The following is a 17368-nucleotide window of genomic DNA, read 5'->3' on the forward strand; positions in this document are numbered from 1 at the left end:
ATAATGTGTTGTTAAAAATGTTTTTTACTATACTTAAAGACTTTGATCTTTTCATGGAGCCAACCGCTTGAAATAAACACCTCTAATATAGTAACTTTGAGAGATTCTTTTGTGTTGTCAACCACTACAGAGGTTAAACAGATAGTTTACCCCAAAATGACATTCTGTCATCATATATTTAGCCTTAAAGGTTTAGTTCGCCCAATTTGAAAAATTATGTCATTAATAACTTACCCTCATGTTGTTCCAAACCCCTAAGACCTCCGTTTATTTTTGGAACACAGTTTAAGATATTTTAGATTTAGTCCGAGAGCTCTCAATCCCTCCATTGAAGCTGTGTGTACGGTATACTGTCCATGTCCAGAAAGGTAAGAAAAACATCATCAAAGTAGTCCATGTGACATCAGAGGGTCAGTTAGAATATTTTGAAGCATCGAAAATACATTTTGGTCCAAAAATAGCAAAAACTACGACTTTTTTCAGCATTGTCTTCTCTTCCGTGTCTGTTGTAAGACAGTTCAAAACACTGAGCAGCGTCAGTGTACTGTTTGAGTAAATGAATTACTCCAGGATATTGGTTTGTTTTAACTCCGAAGGAGTGTCAGCCACATTAAACAAGTTAACAGCTTAAGTCATTTGTGGATTAATGCGTATTGGAGACGCGGACCGTTTAAAACGATTCAGTTCGATTTGGTGAACTGTTTAAAAAAAATCCGGTTACATCGAATGATTCTTTGGCAGGATATGACAAACTGCTTTGTTTTGAACTGTCTTACAACAGACACGGAAGAGAAGACAATGCTGAATAAAGTCGTAGTTTTTGCTATTTTTGGACCAAAATGTATTTTAGATGCTTCAAAAAATTCTAACTGACCCTCTGATGTCACATGGACTACTTTGATGGTGTTTTTCTTACCTTTCTGGACATGGACAGTATACCGTACACACAGTTTCAATGGAGGGACTGAGAGCTCTCGGACTAAATCTAAAATATCTTAAACTGTGTTCCGAAGATAAATGGAGGTCTTACTGGTTTGGAACGACATGAGGGTGAGTTATTAATGACATAGTTTTCATTTTTGGGTGAACTATCCCTTTAAGTTGCAAATCTGTAGGATTTTTCTTTGGACAACAAAAGAAGATATTGAACATGTTGATGCTGCTCTTTTTCAAACAAAGAAAGTGGATGGCTATTTTTATATAATGACAATTAAAAGCATCATAAAAGCTCCAAAGCTTTAAGACAAACAGACCCATAATCAGGTCATTTTTAGCGATGCACAGATCATGATTTTTCATGGCCGATTCCGATTTTTTTTACAAGCAAACTGGCCGATACCGATACTGATTTCCGATTTTTTTTTTCTTTAAGCAACAAACAAAAAGAAGGAAAGTATGCATAAACAAGATGTTTATTTGGTATTTAATAGGCCAAACTGGCTTTTGGCTATTGAAAACAATAACTGTAACCATCTGAAATTAACGGCAGTAACAGCACATTAAGTAGCCAACATTCAATACAAACATATATAGTACAGACATCAGCATTTAGCTTCTGTTTTTGAATTGGGTTGAAACTACATTGAACTGGCCTTAAATGAAAAGATTAACTGTAATCATGTGAAATTAAAGTCAACAACTGCATAGTTCTACAATCCAAACAACACAATCAACACACATTCAATAAGAGGTTTCTTAATCAGCATTCAGTATTTGTTTTAGTTTTTAAATTTGTTTTTAAATAAAAAAAAAAAGTCTTTACCAGTTAGAATAAATAAAAGTATGCTATATAAATAAATTATTCCAAAATGTTAAAATAAAATAATGTTGGTGCAAATAAAACAAAGATGCAAAGTGTTTCATTTGTCCAATTAAAAAAAATAAAATAAAAATAGGGTAATGATTCACATCTATATATTTTTTTACATGAAGCCAATGAAAAATAAATAACTATTTGCTCAAGTTAAAAAAAAATGTATATTTTAATCATTACCCTGAATTTGTTTTAATTGGATGAATGAAACACTTTTTCAGTGTGTTACAGCACATGCTTTTTAAATCAAATTAAGTCGATGTCATTTTTAGGTAAAATAAAAATAATCATCCTATACACAACTGACGTTTACTTCTGGCTTTTCAAACGTGTATCCACTTCTACTTTACAAAAAAAAAAAAAATTCAGTTTTGTCACAGTTTAGTCCATTTCTTTTCTCATTCAACACGCGAGAAGTTGAGCTGAACATCCCTTCACTGTCTCCGCTTGTGCAGGGCGCGGACAGGTACAGTACACTCGCGCAACTTCAGTGAGCAGGAAAGGGGCTCTTATTTGTGCGCCAGTACAGCAACAGCTGTCCGCTTCCTGCTATCTGTGCCTCAGACATGTAGCTCTGCACTTCCAGTGCTGAACGGCTGCCCGTGTCCTGCGCACAGTTTTGCACAGAAATGCTTCCAAACAAATGACATGATAGCGAATGATTACAATGTGGTATGTGCACGCGGGTGCGCTTCCGGAAAAATCGGCCGAAAAAAGACCAAAAACCCGCCGATTGTGTATTTTAAGCAAAAACTGTCCGGTTCCTATTCATGGCCAGTCAACCGGTGCATCCCTAGTCATATTACAGTATACATCTTGTACATCATAAATGTTTGAGTCATATGGACTACTATTCTGGAGCTTTTTGGAGCTGGGGATTATGAACCCAGTGTCACTCTATGGGAAATAGATACCTGGCACCTCTTTGCATGTCTTATGTTTTTATATAATATAGGTTTGTAATTTGAGATTTTAGTAAATGATGACATTTTATTTATTGCTGAACGAAATTTTCTATTTTTGCTGAATTGACCTTTTTTTTTCATTTCTTCATTTCTAATTTTTTCCTTTGCAGTATCTATTTACTGACACCACGAACAGTTACCTGTGGAACACCTTTGACTTCTGCCAATTTGTGCAAGGTTTCTCCATCCCATTCAAGCCCACAGACTTACTGCTGCACAGTAAGAGGCCTAACCTGGTCCTCGGTTATGACAGTTCTCACCCCAATAAACAGGTATGAACACTAATTCCTTCCATCAGTACTGGGCTTTTTGTATATCATGTGTCCAGTTTTAATAAGATGAATGGCACTGTCATTGTAGACCTTTAGTTGTTTGTTAGAGATTTGCCCTTTTGAATTTAGCACAAAGCAGCATGTTTTGATTTGAGCTAATCAGTTGTAATTTTCATAAGATAATCTTTTTTATGATAAATGTTGAATCATATTAAATGTTATACTAGAAACTGCTGACATGGAAGGACTTAACGTTCTGTTTTCTTTTTTTAATTTTCTTTTGGCAGCTGTGGAAATCAGATGACTTTGGTGAGACGTGGGTGTTAATTCAGGAACATGTGAAGTCCTACTTCTGGTAAGATCAAGCTCTTTGAGAGTGTTGACGCAAATCGCTCTGTGAATGTGTCCAGTGTGAAATCTGTTTTGGAATGTTTTCTATGTTTGTATGGGTATGATTTATGTTTGCATTTTTCAGTGCTATAAACATAGTAGCTTTTCTAGAAACAAGCTACATTTTCCAGCAAGTAGTGGTAACAAAATTCTACATTGCTATTTTTTGTCACATATTTTGCTTGCAATTTTGCAGCGAAACAAACAGAGTAAACAATTAAACGTACTTGCCTAAATATCTGCTGTCCTTTTGTCTTATGAAACATGAAGCATTTCAATTCATTTTAATAAAATGTTTGTTTCGACAGTTCATTTATTTTAAATGAACCAGTTTAGTTTAAAAAACCTTTTTACCACCTTTTATGCCACCAGGGGTGGATTGGGGCCAAAAAGAGCCCCTGGGCTTTTTGGCACAGAGCGGCCCACCAAACTCGGGCCACAACACACTGCACCACACCATAAATAACTGGCATTTTTAATATTATAATTTGTCTTTCCTGGTGTATATGGCAAATAGTAAATAATTTTTAAGAATTCTTATGAGGGACAGTTTAATATCACTAAAGTTAAATACCAATATTATCAGTCCATATGACACAATGCTCTGATATCATCTAGAAGACTTGAATAGTGCAGAATGCGGACTGTTTTTATGATGTCTTTCTATTGGTGATATACAGTATTTGCACATTTCCAGAAGCTTGACATATATATCATTTTAAGGAATAGAGCTCCAATTGTTGAAAAGAGCATACAAATTATTTTGATGATGCAGACCTGGCAACATGTACGCATTTTTCGTACTGAGCCACAGCGTGTAAGTGGAGAAAAGCTTTCGGCCAATCAGAGCGCTGCATGTTAACCCGCCGCCCACCTGGCCCTCCTATCCACAAGCTTAGTTGGCAGTTAGAAAAGTGATGTAAGGGTGGCGCTGCCAATAACGCATCTAAAAGCTGTCACAAAGAACCGGCAAAAGTAATGATTATGAATATTTTATATTTATGAATATAATTATTAATAAACAAGTGTTTTCTGTATCAATGTCGTGTCGACTGCAAAGATAAAGTTGACGATGCTGTCTCGCGATCTTCGCAGTAGTGAACGCGCCAGAGAAATGCACATTTCATACGGATTAACGTTACATAAGCAGAGAGCAGTCGGTTTTCTTTCGTTTTGAATTGTTCTGTTCAACCCTCTTGAGTCGGTTAACGCGTATCCGCGTTATGAGGCATTTTCTCCTGATAACCCCGAAAAGAACTTAAATTACACTTTCAGTTTTGATCGTACAGATAAGAGCAATACATCAATCGAATCTGTAAAGGGTCTACTTTTATTTGTATACAGACATAATAACAACAAAAATTTGTGCACTTATAAAATAAAGATAACAAACAAGGTGTGCTGTCTGCAGCCTTTTTCTGCGCTGATCTTCATTTACAAACACGTAATTAAAATGAACTGTAACTCCGTGAATACTCAACGAAGAGACATTAGACAGATATCTATAGAAAGCCTGACATGTCTATTATTAAACTAAACAAGTGCTGCTGAAAACAAATATTCTGTGATAAAGTAATCCATATGAAAACAATGCATCTCCCTTCATTATCTTCTAATTCGACCACGCCCCCGCGCTGAACACCCTATTCAGATTCTTATGTTAAATAAAGTTTTTTTTTATTTTACTGTTTGCTTCGCGATGAGGGGAATAAGATATAATTCACCCTAAAATGTGATTTGGTTGAGTATTTGAGATTTGGATTTCCTCAGAAAAAAAGAATGAAGCACTTAATTCAGCAGAGATAATAAACATGATTAAGTCTCTTATTATTCATTTATATACTTGTACTAGTTTTCACATAACGTGTAAATATTTTACTAGTTAGACTTTTTCCATAATTCCTGACTAAATGTATAATCAAGTGAAACATTATGAAGTTTCAATAACAATATGCAATACTATACCATTCAAAAGATTGATGTAAATAATATAAATGTAACAAATAAATGTAACTGTAACAAATGTAACAAACAATGCTGTTCTTTCAATTTATCCCCCCGAAAAAACCTGAAAAAGAAAAATATTCTCAGCTCTTTTCAACATTAATAATAATCTATTAATATGAGCACAGAGATGTTTAGTTCTCTGGGAACAAGAAAAGTCATGATTGCCTCCCAAGGCATCATTTGTTACAAAGAGACTTTCACTGATGCACTACTTAAAAAAGCCAAATCTGCAACCTTTAACAAGTTAAACAATGCAAAAGTTTAAACACTATGCATGGAAAATTATAAAAAAAAATTGTTGTTTGTTTTTAGCTGATTTTTAACTGATTTTGATATTGATAACATTTTTTGCACATTTATTTAATGTTTTGATTTATTTATTTAGAAAGAATGTCCTCAGTTTACTTTTATTTCTGACAAGATTTTCAGGTGGAAGAAGTTTCCATGGGCTATGCCTCCTGTACAAAATGTTCGGAGTGATTGCAGTAATTGTATAACATTTATGGTCTACTTGTATATGTTATGGAGTAACTAATAAATCTTAATTGGTGAAAGGATATTATGTGTATATGTATTATAGTGTTAGGTATCTCATCGGTTTCTCACAGGTGTGTGTGCAACGGTGGAGCATACATTGGCGGTGGGCTGTCAGGTTCTCGCGTGCATGCAGTGGGGGGGGTTGTAGTACTCATAAAATTTCTTCAAGGTTGGCAGGTATGATGATGACAAGTACAGTAAACAGTACAGTGAAATATGTTACCATTTAAAATGGCTGTCTTCTATGCGAATATATAGTACAATATAATTTATTGCTGTGATCAAAGCTGAATTTTCAGCATAATTTCTCCAGTCTTCAGTGTCACACGATCCTTCAGAAATCATTGTAATATGTTGATTTGCTGCTCAAAAAACATTTATGATTATTGTGAATGTTGAAAACTCTTGTGCTGCTTCATATTTTTGTGGAAAATGTGATACCATTCAGGCTCAGGTAAGAATCAAAAATATAAATTAATAGTTTTCTTCAACAAGGTTGCATTAAATTGAATTAAGTGACAGTTAAGAGATTTACACACATTACGAAGCACTTAAATTAAAAATAAATGCTGTTTAACTGAATGATTAAGCAGCAAATTAAGCAGCATTAAAATGATTTCTGAAGGGACACTGAAGACTGGAGTAATGATGCTGAAAAGTCAGCTTTGATCAGAGAAATAAATTACATTTTAAAATATCCTAAATAGAAAACCACAATTTTAAATGTAATATTTCATAATATTATTGTTTTTACTGTATGTTTCATCTTCTTTCAAATAAATAAATAAAAAGCCTTAATTATTTCATACTTTTTAACCACCAGTGTGTATATAAAATAATGCATGTGAATGAATAAGCAAATTATATTTTTATTAGGCCTATAATATAAATCACTTTCCTATGCATGGCACTCGAAAGCAAAAGTCTTCAGATTTACAATGTTCTAGAGTAAGATTGAGAATGATTTTTAAACATTTTCTTAGACCAAGAAATCACGGAGAAAGCATTTATAGAGATACAGCAACATTAACTCTTATTTCATGTTTACTGAAAACTGCTAATTTGTACATTGTGACAAATAACATAAATGGCATTAAAATCTGAGAAATATCTTTTTGTAAATGGTTGACAAATATTGCTGAAATTGTCTCGTCATGTTTAGCTGCTTATATCTTGCCTCAGCTCGCATTCAAGTCACACACAGCTCAGCATCTGTGAACAGAAAATCCTGCCTTCTACACTTTGGCAATTACAAACATTTTGACATTGACGAGCGCTATTGAGCCGGAGCATGCTAAATTAATTCGAATTTTTGAATCAAGTAGGCTGCACGGGCCATTCATCTGGGCAGATGGAAGGATATACGTACATTTACTACAATTCATTTTTTATATATATTTATGCAAAACGCCTGCCTGCATTGTACAGCGGCCCACCAGGAAAACTCCTGGTGCTCAAGACGACCAGTCAGCCACTGTATGCCACCATGATTGTAGTGACATAGAAAACTATATGATAATATATCATAATAATTTAAAATTCAAATAGTTTCAATGCAGTTGTCTGCTTATTATTAGTAGCCTTTTAGTATACATTACAGTTCAAAAGTTTGGGTTCGGTAAGATTTTTATTTTTAAAGAAATTTGTACCTTTATTCACCAAGGTTTATGAATGTACAATATATCGGCCACCATATCGGAATCGGCCGATAAATGCTAATTTTTACTGTAATAGTTATCGAACAGATAAGAAAATTTGGCCGATATATTAAAGCCAATAAATAATGCATTATTATTATAATATATTTTATTAAAAATATGGTTTAAAATAATTTCATTATCGTCTGTGTGTGGAGGCTATTCTATTTTATCCATGGCACATGTATTTTGATTCTTTACACGTAAGTAATGTCGTTCAATGACTTGAATTATTTAAGCATTATTTTATTTATTTGTGAGAGCTTTTTTAATAAAGAAAGTTGGTAATTGGAGTGTAAAATTTATTTTAAAATTTACACTGGTTTAAACTAGGTTGCTGTAATGTATATGTTTGATTTATGTTGAAATGTTCGGGACAAGGCTAGTCTCTAATATCATGCTCTTAAAAATTATGATTTAGATTATTTAGATTTATTGGCCAACATATCAGTTATTAGTTTTCAAATTGAAAAAAATTACTGGTTATCCTGATCATTATCGGTTATCAATACCGTTATAAAAGTTTATTATAAATAAACTTTAATCAAAGAAACCTGAAAAAGTATCCACAAAATATTATTGTGTATATTTGTTTTCAACTTTGATGATAACAGATTTCTGAAGGATCTATGACAGTAAAGACTAGGGTAATAGCTAATAAAAATACAGCTTTCACATCACAGGAATAAATGCCATTTTAAAATGCATTCCATGGAAAACTGTTATTTTCAATTGTAATAATATTTCAGAATATTATGATTTTTGCTGTATATTAAATCAGATAGATGCTAAAGATCATATATGGCTCAGTTCTGTGGTTTCATTTGCTATCTAAAAGATCAGGGTTGTGAGTTGCTGCTGTGTGCTGCTTTTTGTAACGCTAAACTAACAAAATAATCAGAGCTCAGGAAGATCATTGGCAAATCAAGTGCTTGCTCTCCACGCTCTACAGGAGTTTTGTATCAGTGTTTGTAATTTGAAGAGGGTTGAGCGCTCTCTGTGCTGCCTCGCTCAATTCACGAGTTTATGTAGGAATGTGAAACTCTTGCTTTGGGTTGCAGCCAGCATTTAGTGTTTGCACAATCAGGGACTGGCATCGAACGCAAGAAGCAACTAGAAATAACAGAGTGGCGCTTATTGCTCTCCCATTTCGTAAACATTATGCTCCAAGATATGATCCGACCGGAAGACCGGAGCTAATTAGAATGTTATGACTGTAATTCATCACAGATGCGATTACCATTTTTTTTTTTATTTTTTTTTTTTACTTTAGTTCAAATTGATGCCAGAAAAGATTTGTTTACACATTATTGCAACATAACATAAGATATATAAGGAAGTGGTCTGTGTTCTCAAGCATGTGGTCTGCCGTTCAGACAGGCTGCTTGACTGTGAAACAGTCGGTTGTGGATGTTTCTCTGATGAGGCTCAGACTGTGGCCATATTAATAATTGATTGTGTCTGCCAGCCGTAGCCTATTTCATCGGCTGGAGTGGCAGTCAGTGCCTGTGGAGATAACATCAGCGACCCACTGCGATGGCCCAACATAAATGACTCGAGAGCTCGGGGACTGACTACACCATTACTGCAGTGAAAACCCTTCTGTTCTTTGTTCTAAGAGCTCTCTCACACTGAGCTTGGCTCAGCTTGCGTGATGTATCAGTACTATATTGATTATTAGCTGATAATTAGGAATTGTTTATTTTCTCTATTTTTACATTTAGATTCCTCATTATTGCAATCTTAATTAAGGGGGAAAAAATAATAATTGAATAACACTGTTAAATGTAATCTTTAGAAAGTCAATCAAAATCAATTATGCTTTGATTTATAAATTCCCTCATGGCATGTAAAACTAATTTAATTAATTTATTTTACATTTTGTGTTGCCGAGTAGTACATAACCATTCAAAGGTCATGTTAAATAGTTCAAATAGATTTTTTTTTTTAATTCTGAAAAGTGTATCAGTTTCCACAAAAATATTCGACCCCACACTTTAAAACACTAGTGTAATTTAGACAAAATCATTTACATTTTTAATATTGGCCATAACATCAAAATAATTGTTGGCTTATCGGTATTGACCAGAATTTTTATATTTTAATGTATTTTATTACTTTATAGTAGCAGTCAGAGGGAATAAAGAAGTTCTGTCAAACGGCTTGACTTCTGTTTGAAAGGTCAACAAATATACTTTCTGTGTGTTTTTGTGTGTATGTGTGTGTTTTTCTGGGTGTGAGTTTGCTGACTGTATCCTCTGAGCCCGCAATTGGTTTTCAGTTTTAATCTAGACAAGCTAAAGCGGAGCTGCAGGGCTGGTTAAAAAAGCTGTAAGCCCCTGCTTTTATCCATCTCTCACCCTGCTGCTGGACGTGTTAAACCCCCAGTTGTGAAATAGAAAGCAAACGGTGAGGTTTGTGTGTTTGTTCCCCTGTGAGATAATCCCTTTATCCTCTAGCTTGGTGATTTAAGAGCCAGTCTCAACAATCAGCACCCCTGTGTGTTTACAGAGGAAGTAAAGTCAGGCCGTTTGTCCAGAATAAAGAAAGAGAGCGAGAGAGAGAGAGCGACTCTCCTGTCCGTTTATCTGAAACCACTGCCCGTTCCTCCCTGTCTGTAGTCTTGATCTCCCACACTCTCCATGAATAATTTATCCGTAATTTATTAGCTTGGCAAGTGGAAGTAACTATTGATCACATTTGATAAATGCTGCTGCGTATGCGCTGTGCTGTTTTTGCAATGTAGCACATTGTATATCATTAGGAAATACAATATAAAACAAGTTAGTAACTTTATTAATTAACGTATTATTTTTTAAGCAGTGTACTTGAAAATGCATAAACTACATGAAGCTTTTGTTCAACGAATAAATACATTACTGTTTAGGGTCAATACAGTTTTTTGAAAGAAGTCCAAATTGTTATGCTAAGACTTCATGTATTCAATCAAAAATACGGGAAGTCGTGGCCTAATGGTTAGAGAGTCGGACTCCCAATCGAAGGGTTGTGAGTTCGAGTCTCGGGCCGGCAGGAATTGTGGGTGGGGGGAGTGCATGTACAGTTCTCTCTCCACCTTCAATACCACGACTTAGGTGCCCTTGAGCAAGGCACCGAACCCCCCACTTTTTTTTATATTAAAGTCAGTAATATTGTGAAGTCAGTATTTCATGATCCTTCAGAAAAAAAATTATATTCTGATTTGGTGCTCAAGAGACATTTCTTATTACTATCCGTTTGAAAGCATTTGGGTTTCTTAAAATTTTAGAGAAAAACCATGACACATTTTCTTTTCTTTTTTTTCAGGATAAATAGGAAGGAAAAACAGCATTTAAAAAAAAAATGGAAATCTTTTGTTATAACTTGGGATGTCATGATACCAAAAATCTTGTTGTGGTACAGATACCACTAAAAGTACACGATAATTGATACCAAGTCGATACCAAGGGAAAAAATATATAATAACAATAATGCTTAAACATTAACTCCTTTATTAAACATTACAAAACACAACATTAGTGGCACATGGCCTTCAAATTAACACACACACACGCAAGCACTCACGCATGCGCGCACACACACACACACACACACACGCACACACGCATGCACACATACATAAATGCTGAATGTGAGCATTAGTCAATTATGGGTGAAATATTAGCCAATAATTTTAATAAGGACATTCCGAGGATGGATACACTGTCTGACAGCTTACAGCTTGTTCATTCATAGTTATGTGTGTGCGTGATCATGCGCCGTGCTTGTGCTTTCAGAGCTGCGTGTGCTTATTTAAATCTCCCACATTCATATTCATATATCATCGCCATCTTCCACATAGTTCTTCTAGTGTGCTTGTAGGTGTTTTTTCTTCTCCTTCACACTTCCAGGCGTATGCTCTGCCTGCCCCCATCAGTTCCGGAAGAATTGCAGCCTCGCTAGTGGCTATCTTCGGTACCATCGGTACCTGGGCTACTGAAGAAAAACAAGTTTCGGCAAGATTCAAAAATGTTTATACTAACTTGGTACCGTAATATCGGTTCTCGTGACTTCCCTAGTTACATTATAATTGACTTTACTGTTGCTTTTAAAGGGGACATAATCTTTTACATGCTGTTTTATCATAAATGTGTGTTGCCAGTGTGTGTACACAACAACCCGTTTTTTTTTTTTTTTTATCCACATAAATAATAAGCTCTTTCACAGATTCTTGGCAGAGTGACGTAGTTTCTCTTCCACGATTGTTAATTAACACTTGTGTTTTAACACAGATCTGCCCTGAGTGAGCTGTAAACAACAGTCCAACATTGTTTTGACGCTGGAGCAAGTGTAGACAAGAATGTCTTCTAAGCAATTGAGGTGTTCTTTTGTTGGATGTAATAATGAACATAGCAGTCGTTGTTTACTCCCGACATTTGAGCTGCTGAAGATGCAGTGGATTACTTTTTTGGAGCGATTGTGCCCCCCAATCTACTTAAATGGGTCTATGTTTGCGCGAATCATTCGTGATCCAGCTTCGCCTCCAGAAGAAGTGAGTGTAAGGTTTTTTTTAATGAATCTTTGCAAATCCCCTTTCCTAATAACGTGCTATCTAGCAAGTTCCACAACAAATGCGGCTAAAGTTGACAGTCTCTCAGAAAACTGCGCATCACCCCACAGAAGAGAGGAGAGGGGCGAACAGTTGATTTCTGAATAAATCTAAAACAAAAATATGTTATGATTTCTGAATAAATATAAAACAAAAATATATTATTGGCTGCTTTTATGTTTGCCAGATAAAATGGAGAGCAAATTTATGCTAAACCTAAAAAACAAAAAAAACTAATGTGGAGTGGGGGCTTTCAGAATTCCACCACGTTACTTGTTTCCAAGTATGTCCAAACATGTGTCTTTCTATTCCCATAGGGGTGTAGAACCGTATGACAAACCCACCACAGTGTTTGTCCAGCGCCACGAGCCCCAGGGAGACTCCAGCATCCTCAGCAGCACAGACTTCTTCCAGGACGAGCAAAACCGCCGTGTTATCCTGGAGAAGGTGGACATCTTCCAGCTACGGGACAAGTACATGTTTGCCACAACCACTAGGGTAAGGGTGCACTGTGACCAGACCGAAGCTGCAAACCTTTGAAGGATAGCTTCAGGCTTTTATATAGCAAAAGATGAGAAGAATATGCAGTGCTGAGCTAGATTTAAAAAACAGAGAATGTGCAGAGTGCTGAGAGTCAGATCTGTGCCAAACTCCCTGAATGCCTCTCCTGTGAGTGTGAATAAACACTCCTCTGAAGAGCTGGAGGAACGGTCCTGCTCAAGATGAACAGGCAGTGATAACAGGCACTTTTAATGCCTTGAAGTCAAGTGTGGAGGATTGCTGGTGTGTTTAGCAAACAATGAACTTCTGAACTTTGTGGCAGGAAGGTAATTTAGGTAATTTAGTACTGCACTCTACCTGGGCTGGTAACTAAAAGGTTGCGGGTTTGAATACTGCAAAATCATTGCACCCTGAAACATAATAATTGTCCCATGAAGGGACAATCTATAAAAATGTAACTTTGAATTAAAGCATCTGCTAAATATCAGACTGTGAACAGAGCAGAGGAGAAAACTGTGAAAATATGCAAGCAATGTACAAAGTTACACAACGTGTTGCTGTTAAACACTTGCTCTGTTCCAAAACCTAGTGAGCTGCATGGAAGGCAATATTTAAGGCTTCCGGGATAAAGACTGTTCCAGAAGGTAGGCGGTTTAGTTATATTGCCTCCTAAGAGGCCAAATTTTGGCCGGATTCTAAGGCAGCATCATGTGTATCTTACACAGAGAGGGCAAACCCAGAATGCACTTCCACGAGGCTTGATGAAAGAAGAAATACAAGATGGCGAACAAGAGAATGTTTATTTCATACGTAGAATAGTTATAAAGATTTAAAGAGATAGTTCACCCAAAAATGCAATTTACCCCTAGGTGTATATGGACAGTTATATAAAAAAAATATTCTGGCTCTTCCAAGCTTTATAATAGCAGTGAATGCGATTTAAGATTTTGAAGTCCAATAAAAGAGCATTAATCTATTATAAAAAGTATTCCACATGACTCAAGACTCCTCCTCAGAATCAGCACTCATATGTGTTGCCAGATCAAGGACGCACAACAGGAACAACTGCAATTGACAACGGAAGGCAACAGGTGTTACACACTGTAAATTGATTTGTCAACGTTTAATATGCCTCTGGTTGAAAAGCTTTTCAGATGGATGGCGATGCTTTGTAGGTCAGGTAGAATCTGCGATATCTGTCCCAGTTCGTTTGCTGGCTTCGATGGTTGCATACGCTGTGTTTTCCACCAACTGATAACCTAGGGGTATTGAAGATTTGAATCACTCTCACAGTACTTTGGTGTCATACAATGATTGTTCTGTGCAGCGCTTCCTCAAGTGGAACGAACTAACAAACAAATGCACGTATTTGCCTTGCTTTGATCGTTCTCTGTAGATCCCACCTTCTAACACAACAGGATTGGTTGATTATGTACAATGCCTGTATGTTATTGGTCACACTAGTTTGGATGTTTTAGGCAATATAAAAATCCTGGCCAGGACTTGTCCAAAATAAATGGCACATATGGCCACCCTGGTAATACAGCACCTTTGGTAGTTATATAACAGTTTGTCTTTTTTTTAGCATTTCAATTTAGCTTGGATAATAATTTATTAATTTCAATACATTTAAGTCAGTTTGAGGTTGAGAACGACTGGTTTAAAACCATGTGTCTTGTATATTTTTTTTCTTATTGCATTTCCATAATACCATGTAGATCTATTAATAAAGAGTTTCATTGAAATAAATGTAAACTCCGAGATCACACAGATTTACACACTATGGACCATTTCATTATTTTTGCCCTTTTTATTGAAGTTAGACACTAATATCATTTCACACTTTTGAGCAGAAACAATTACTACCCTACATCCTTTCGACGTGCTGCAATATGTTTTGTATTGTGAGGTAGTTAGCATTACTCAGTCATGCACCACAGGTCATCAGCCATAGAAAATAAAACGTTTTAAGCTGTATCTTTCAAACTGTCTTATTTGCCTCGTATCCAAGATGGGAACATAATATAGCCTGAAATATTTGTTTTCATTTAATATGCCTCCATAAAGTTTTGCATAGTTTTGGTTGCTGAAACAATGACTGTCTAGACTTCATGTCTATGCTGACCACGGCTAGTGTTATATTTCAGTGTATCTCTCACCCTTGAGTGTATTCAGTGGTTAATCATTTCCACCTCACATCGGCTGGCATCTCACTAACCTCATCCCACAGCAAATGTCTGACTGCCCAGAAGTGGACGAGGCATCTGGCAGGTCACACATGGCACTGCCAGGTTTGCGTGAAGCAGAAGCTAGCCCAAGTCACCCATTAAAGTGGGAAGAAATGTGCAATTTATCTGCGGCTTCAGAAAGCCAGAGACTCCGTGGGAGTTTTGATGGCTATTTATGAGTGGTGCTGAATGGATGGCAGCACCACGGCCTTGGACACCGTGCTGGAGGAGATGCCTGCTTGACAGCTCTGATCTATGTTCCGTTAATGAAGTTGTAGCTTGGTTTCCCTGGGGTGCTACTAACCACTCATGCACCACTTATATGCGTTCTGTTGCCCAGTGCCGCCGTATGGTCCTGTCTTCCACACTACGCTGTGCTAACGGCTCAGAGCGCTGCTGGAATGCAAAGAAACAGTTTCATAATTGCTCCTATTGTTCTTGTTTGTGAAGGACTATTCATTATGGAACACCAAAGAAGATATTTTGACGGATGTTTCAACTGTTTGTTGTTCGAAATATCTTCTTTTGTGTTCCACAGAAGAAAGAGAGTTTGATTTGGAATGACATGATGGGAAGTAAATGATGACAGATTTTATTTTTTATTTTTTGGCTGGAATATCCCTTCAATCATCCTGAAAGTCATCTGTATCTCATTTCATAGAGAATCATTTTGGTGAGGCATAGACCAAAAGGAGCAATACGCACTCGCTTTGAGTGATTTTTCTGAATTTTCCACAAGCAGCTATGGGAAATTTGCTCTCTATGTTCTGGTGAGCCACAGTTCCAGTGAATTTTTTGTAACGGGTTTGGATACTTCGCTTACTGAGTGGATGGATTTACAGCAGGATAATTAGTGGTTATTATGGTTAGACCATTCAGCTCTTTGCAGTGCAAGTTGGTTTTCTACGTAGCGCATTTAACAAAATTATCCTAAGGAGGTCTATGACAAGACAGACAAATAGTAAACAGGCCAGAGCAAACAGCTCTGTGGAACTTGTCTGGCTTGGAAGGTTGGTAATATCTACTCTTGAGGAGAGAGAAAGTGACAGGCTTGTTGAGAGCCTTGGATTGTTGATGACTGTGTGTGGCCTGGCCCTGACCCTGCTGGCCAGACGTACCCTTGTAGCAACCCCCTCTCTCTTTCTGTCTCTCGTTTTTTCAGTCTCTCGCCCACTCACTTACAGACTAACATTTAGTGAGCTGTCTAAAGAGGTAGCATTTTAAGGAGGCATAAGATACCCCTGCTGAAAAGAATCAACTTCACTGGTTTAAAATGATCTTCCAATTTCACCTGCTAAAAAACAAGCAAACCATCTTTGGCTAGTTAAACCAATTTTTAAAATCTTAATTATGCTATTTTTGCTCGTAAGATATACGTTTAGCCCAGTGTGGTGATTGTTAACTAAACCTGAAGTTTTCAGTGCTAAAGTAGAAGTAAATATAGAAATATAAATTCATTTGCTGAAAAACTTCAACTTAAAATGTATTTAATTTAAAAAGATTTAAATTTTTAAATTTGGGTTATTTTTTTTATTACAATAATTACTGAAACTGACAAAATAAATTAATGGATTAACAGGGAAATCGAAGTAATCAGTTACATCAAAGTTTTTTTGTTTTTTTTGCAGTGTTATAGGCTTTGAATGGTTAACTACACATGCTTGTATTTGTCAAAATTCCCATCTTTGCAAGTATCCTTGTAAACGCAGAAATTTAAGTCTTAAGTGAAAGCAAACAGCTAAGAAAGCACATGTGTAACAATACATTGGATAAGGGCAGCTCTTAAAGTGACAGCAGTCTAATATTCCTGCTGTTTGTCATACGTGTTAATCAAACAACAAAAGAGAGAAAATCTCTCACTGTTTTTGACTAAATCACTTTTGTAATTTTAATAAGAGAGATACTTCATAATTAATTTACACAGTTAAGAATATAGTGTTATTATCCATTTGATTACTTTATATTTATTTTATATTCATTATTTGTTCTACTGTAGTTTTTTGTTCTATTGGTTGCAATTAGTTTAACTCTTATTTCGCTGACTGTTTACTTGTTTTTAATGAGCTTGTTTTTTTATTATTTAGGCTAGTATATGTTTTTTGTGATACTGACATTGTTAACAAGAATTATGAAATGTCTATGGTATCATAACATTTTGATATCATTTAAGACCTTTAAAGCAAAACTAACTATATAACTATATCATTACTGTGAAATAAAATCATATTGTGATTTTGGTCATATTACCCACCCCTAAACTAAACATAAAAACTCAAATCTGATTAAATATATTAATAAATAGCCTACTATATTATAGCATGTAAATAATTCTAAAATAACTTTTTTGCAAGTCCTTTATAGAGAAGACCAGAA

General features: G+C 35.8%; 1 protein-coding gene across 1 annotated transcript in view; it reads left to right on the forward strand.

Annotated features, from left to right (window-relative positions):
* Positions 1–17368, forward strand: part of sorl1 (sortilin-related receptor, L(DLR class) A repeats containing) — a 65246-nt gene that overhangs the window by 11743 nt on the left and 36135 nt on the right. The window contains exons 4-6 of the mRNA XM_059514485.1: positions 2889–3050; positions 3338–3405; positions 12584–12764. Of these exons, the coding sequence (XP_059370468.1) occupies positions 2889–3050; positions 3338–3405; positions 12584–12764 (411 nt within the window). The remainder of the gene's footprint in view (positions 1–2888; positions 3051–3337; positions 3406–12583; positions 12765–17368) is intronic.

This window comes from Carassius carassius, chromosome 28 (genome assembly GCF_963082965.1).
Source record: "Carassius carassius chromosome 28, fCarCar2.1, whole genome shotgun sequence".
Classification (NCBI taxonomy): Eukaryota; Metazoa; Chordata; class Actinopteri; order Cypriniformes; family Cyprinidae; genus Carassius; species Carassius carassius.